This window comes from Hordeum vulgare, chromosome 6H (assembly GCF_904849725.1).
Source record: "Hordeum vulgare subsp. vulgare chromosome 6H, MorexV3_pseudomolecules_assembly, whole genome shotgun sequence".
Lineage (NCBI taxonomy): Eukaryota > Viridiplantae > Streptophyta > Magnoliopsida > Poales > Poaceae > Hordeum > Hordeum vulgare.
In genome coordinates this window covers 546,230,073-546,235,271 of record NC_058523.1, presented here as the reverse complement: position 1 = coordinate 546,235,271, position 5,199 = coordinate 546,230,073, and the positions used below count along the sequence as shown (strand labels likewise).

The 5,199-nt window shown below is 44.6% G+C and overlaps 1 protein-coding gene across 1 annotated transcript; it reads left to right on the top strand.

The window, feature by feature from the left end:
* Window positions 1–466: 466 nt before the first annotated feature.
* Window positions 467–4,091, top strand: LOC123402545 (mRNA-decapping enzyme subunit 2). Its single transcript, XM_045096469.1, has 8 exons — window positions 467–651; window positions 757–908; window positions 1,064–1,191; window positions 1,548–1,646; window positions 2,273–2,425; window positions 3,012–3,115; window positions 3,283–3,350; window positions 3,672–4,091. Exons 1-8 carry the CDS (start codon window positions 566–568, stop codon window positions 3,887–3,889), a joined length of 1,008 nt encoding a protein of 335 aa, XP_044952404.1. The 5' UTR covers window positions 467–565; the 3' UTR covers window positions 3,890–4,091.
* The last annotated feature ends 1,108 nt before the right edge of the window (window positions 4,092–5,199 follow it).

Sequence of the window (5,199 nt, the reverse complement as noted above, 5' to 3'; positions counted from 1 at the left end):
TACAAATAGGACGCATGCAGCTCGATCATTTAGCTCTAGATGCAATTACACGTACACATACAAAGTGGTCGGCTAGTAGATCAATGAAACAATAAGCTCGCGAGAATAGGGAACGCTTGGTGTGCTTAATTTCTTCATTATCTTTTTCTGACGATATACATGGATAGGTTACATATACTCTCTCCGTTCCTAAATATAAGTCTTTTTAAATGTTCAACTAATGAACTACATACGGATATATATATAGACATACTTTAGAGTATAGATCCATTCATTTTGCTTCGTATGAAGACATCTAGTGAAATATCTTAAAAGACTTATATCTTAAAACTGAAATATTTTAAAAGACTTATACTAATAATTCAACCACATGTTGGTTCACTGCAAATACACCAACACATAGTTTGTGCAGCAATGAAGTTTCGGTTTACGTAAAAAATGGCAAATACGCTTTCCGGCTTGAGTCACAGCTCCCATACTCCACTGCCCCTGCTCGAGTCCGGACTACAGTGAGGAGACCGGAGCCAGAGAGGCGCGGGCGAGCGCGAGAGCGAGTGGGCGGTGGATGGCGATGGCGGGCGGCGGGGGACTCAACCGGTCATCGTCGCGGGGGCAGCTGCCGCCGCAGGAGCTGCTCGACGATCTCTGCAGGTGCGTAGCCCTAACCCATCCCCCCGATCCCCCATCCCCATCTCCATCTCCGCAACTTCATCCAACCCGAATCCAATCCAATCCAATCTCGATCTCGTGCCGCAGCCGGTTCGTGCTGAACGTGCCCAAGGAGGACCTGGAGTCGTTCGAGCGGATCCTGTTCCTGCTGGAGCAGGCGCACTGGTTCTACGAGGACAACTCCGTGGAGCACAACCCCTCCCTCAAGTCCCTCTCCTTCAAGGACTTCACCTCCCTCAGTAAGATAAAGATTCCTCCTTTTTTTCCCCCTTTATAAATCCCTCTCGTGAAGGTTCGGGACTCTGAGCCCCGTCGAGGATGATGGTTCTTGGCGTTTTCGTCGCTGACTCCGACATTGTCGCCGTCGTGGTCGCCGTCGTCCTTGTGTGCGCAGTGTTCAACAGCTGCGCCGCCCTCAGGCCCTACCGCGCGCACCTCGACGACATCTACAAGGACTTCACCCACTACAAGTTCCGCGTCCCCGTCTCCGGCGCCATCATCCTCGATGACAACTATGACAGGGTAATTCTTCGTTGCCCTCTCTCTTTCGTTCACGCCCATCCGAGAGCATGTTGATTCATCCCTAGATGTGGTTTAAGGAATCAGGAGTAGGCTGCAAGGTCCGAACAGCAGCAAGCTGTACTGAAGATTGGAATTTGGAGATAAGCAACACGTCTGATATCAGTCGCCCCGCCCGAAAAGATGCAATTTAAATCCTATTATGTGCTACCTGTTGGCCTCTTATAGATGATGATATTGATCTACCACTTGGTTTTCTCAAGTCTCAGTACATGTAATTTCACACCCTGTTATGCAACAGCCCTCGGTTTCTTCAGGAATTTTGTTGAATCTCAAGGTTTGCTGACTTTTCTCTGCAGTGCTTACTTGTGAAGGGATGGAAGTCTAGTGCCAGCTGGAGTTTCCCCCGTGGAAAGAGGAGCAAAGATGAAGAGGATCATACTTGTGCAGTTAGAGAAGTAAATTTCTGGGCTTGATCCACACTGCACTTTACAGTTTCCATCAAACATACTGCACGTGTAGTGAAGAAATAATGTTTGTATATATTGTGGACAGTCATTTTCTGGTTTGCTGAACATAGAAGTCCTAGTTTTTTACAGATCAGTTTCCTAACAATTCAAATTTCAGAGCTCTAGATATTGTATGCAACCCAACACATCGCATTCTTGAGTTAATGCCTGAATCGGTTCTCTACATATGGGCATCTTTTTATGCCAATCACGGACCAGATCAATTTTCCTCTTGGCAATGTGTCACTGTCACAATGTCAAGATAACAAGTGAATCCCGAATTTGGAGCATATTTACAGAAGTAAAAGTCTCAGGTTTCAGCCATTATTTTCATTCGTAGATGTGTTCTTTGCTAGGTGGGACTATCAAACTCTACAGTGGCCTGCCCTGTTTTTCGCAAATGAGAAGAAGGGGGGGGGGGGGGGAATTTAGCATCAACTAGGAGCTCTGCATGAGTTACTTTAAGATGTGCGGTTTATCATAACTTCTCTTTTGTCTAATTAGGAGCCTGCCCTGCCCATGTTTTACACTTGCCTGATTTTCCTTAAGTGACATTTATTTGCATAACGGTGCAGGTTCTGGAGGAAACTGGGTGTGATGTTTCTAAGCTTTTGAAAATGGAAGACCACATTGAAGTTTCAATTGGACAACAAAGAGTTCGACTCTATATCATTACAGGTGTTAAGGAAGATACTGTTTTCGCACCTCAAACTAAGAAAGAGATCAGTGTACGCAGATTCTCAAATCTTTCCTCATCTTTCTATTTGGTAAAACATTTTTTTCCCGCATCTATGAACATCATGTTATGAAGACATGGCATGACATTGGTATGTATGACATGGTTCCTTGACACATAGAATCTTCAATTTTATTTTGTACTGTATTTAATAGTTTCTCCTTTCTGAATAACCTATTGCAATTGAACGGTTATATTGTTGTGCAACAATGCATCCCAGTTGAGATTTGGCACTATGTAGACACCCGTTATTATTTTTGTAACTGCTGACACATGCCCACGCTGGTTGCTGTTTCACACAGGTTTCTGTAATCACTACATTGCATCTCCATTTGTTCTTATTTCTTTAGTCTGAACATTGCCACGTGACCAAACTGCTTGCAATTTCTTATTATCCCGTATGCTATCTTAGATATAGCTTTGTGTTAGTAATTTTTGTGTCTGCCCGAGCTTCAAAGCTATTGTATTTGCATTGTTTGGTTTTTATTTACTATATTCTCTTTCTGCTTTAAACCCCCTTTTTTTTGGTAAATGATGAAATGGCCACTGCTAACCTTTTCTCTCTGCGAATATGCCAGGAGATCTCATGGCACAAAATTGATGATCTTCTACCTGCTAGTGATGATGCAATATCTCGTGGAGTGAATGGGATGAAGCTTTATATGGTTGCACCATTTTTGACGTCAGTACTTCTTTACACTATTTTTATATGTTCCTTTGTCAGAAGTTGTTATATGCATTGCTCCCATGGCGGCTGTTAAACTCTTAGCATGTTTGATTGGTTCTGCTTCTTAAATGTATTTTGTTGGTTCCACATTATTTGGCGCCTTACGGTTTTGCTTGTTCCAGGGGTCTAAAAGCATGGATAGGCACACATCGGTCCCCAGTATATCAGAAGTCAGACACATCTACTAGAGGTTTCTTCTGCTCCCTCTTATGCCCAGTCTGGTCACTGTCCTAGATAAAGACATTCCTGAGTACTCACAAATTAATTCTGTAATAACTGTTTTGCTTCAAATTTACCAAGCCCTGTTCTCTGAAGTCTAAAGTCAATCCAGAGATGTCTTTCCCAAGTGAACCAAAGCTAATACACAAGTATAACATATTCAAGGGCAATATTATGTTCATGAGCAATTTTGGTGCTTGATATATACCCATGTTGAACCTGGTGTGACATGTGCTGCTCTCTTACATTTTGTGATCCCTGAGGTAACATCTACGGTAACATCATTGCACAGGTACTGTGTGGAAAGCGAAGAATCCCTCGGGTGTCTTTGTGCCTGTCGAGAACCCTGTTATTACTAGAGCAGGATCTGACACGCAAAACCCTGTTATTACTAGAGCAGGATCTGGCACGCAGCACGTCGACAACCGACCTGGCAAAAGCTTCAGAAGCTTCAGATTCGATACGGCCAGTATTCTGCAGTCCATTGATGCTTCCTTTCTGCGTACCTAGGATCCTGACAGATCATCAACTCCTGTACCCTTGATGTGTATAGACTATGGAATGATGTCGTCGCTCGTTGTTAACTGGAATCCGTGACGCCACGACGTTCCGTCTCCCCATGCCGTGTTCAGTTGGTATCTGTAATCTAAAACACTACTGTTATCATATCTTTCTTGAGTTGTTATAAATGTCATGTCTTTTGCACACTCAAGTTCTCGGTTTTGCTTTGGGGGATATATATGATGTCTGAAATTTTTGGTGGCAACACTGGTTAGTGCAGGAAGAATTCTTGTGCGATATCTGCTATGGTCCTTTTTTTGAGCATGTGGGTCATGAATTAACCAGCTTTCTAATCGGTCAGATGCTGAATAAGTCTCCAGAAATGGTTTAAGGGCCAGTTCTTTTGAGCCACACCTGGTAACAAACATAGGAATATACATATAAGTGAAATACAGGAACAGCATAGGTGAACACACATTGATTATTGGAGCTAGCAGTGCATAAATCCACGAATCACATCACTACAGGAATAAATCAGAACACTTGCAGTTCTTCTGTTACCACATGATGAGGCCCCTCTCTTTGCAGCTATTACCTACCATCAGTGCAGCAAGAAACAGTGAAAAGTACGGCAACAACAAAAATATCGTAGCAGCAAGAGGCAAGTCTTTTTTATTGAAACATGATCCTTAGGTACCGATCTCATTAAAAAATGTCGAAGAGAGTTGACCGGTTAATAATCAGAAAATCGGGCTAAAACCGTCACAATGCGTTCGCCACAACAAGGCACACAGGGCGACCTGGCACAACCTACACACGCCGCCAAGAGGAAGAGCTCCGTCGAGGTTGTACTCCGGCGTCATCGTCATCACGCCTCCGCGAGGGCGACTTCAATTTCACCATCGACGACCACCGATGTAGTCTCCACCGCAGATGAGCGTAGAGGCCTGCGTCGGACAATGCCAAACAGTCCACCACACGCGCCAGCGACCAGGCAACTTCAATTCAGCCAACAAGCATTGTAGGATAAAAAGCACTGGACCTGCGTCGAGCCAGCACCAAAACCGACCACCCGTCTTCACGTCGTCGTCGCCGCAAGGTTCCTTCTCAAACAACTCCGACTTCAGAAGACAAGAGAGGCACGACGACCTCTCGAACACGCCGGATGAGATCGACTACCAGAGCCCAACAACAAATCCTACTCCGCTTGAAGGGGTCATCGTTGCCACACAAGAAGCCGCACAGATCAACCACATTGCCGGACGAGCCCCATCCGACCGCAATGTCGCTTGAGAGTGCAAACGAGATCCAAAGCTCTT

Bases quoted from the DNA above. Each gene is read 5' to 3' on its own strand.
- LOC123402545 (XM_045096469.1), top strand. From the start codon at position 566: ATGGCGATGGCGGGCGGCGGGGGACTCAACCGGTCATCGTCGCGGGGG. The intron at 909-1,063 runs GTAAGATAAAGA...TTGTGTGCGCAG, and splicing joins CAAGGACTTCACCTCCCTCA to TGTTCAACAGCTGCGCCGCC. The intron at 1,647-2,272 runs GTAAATTTCTGG...ATAACGGTGCAG, and splicing joins ATACTTGTGCAGTTAGAGAA to GTTCTGGAGGAAACTGGGTG.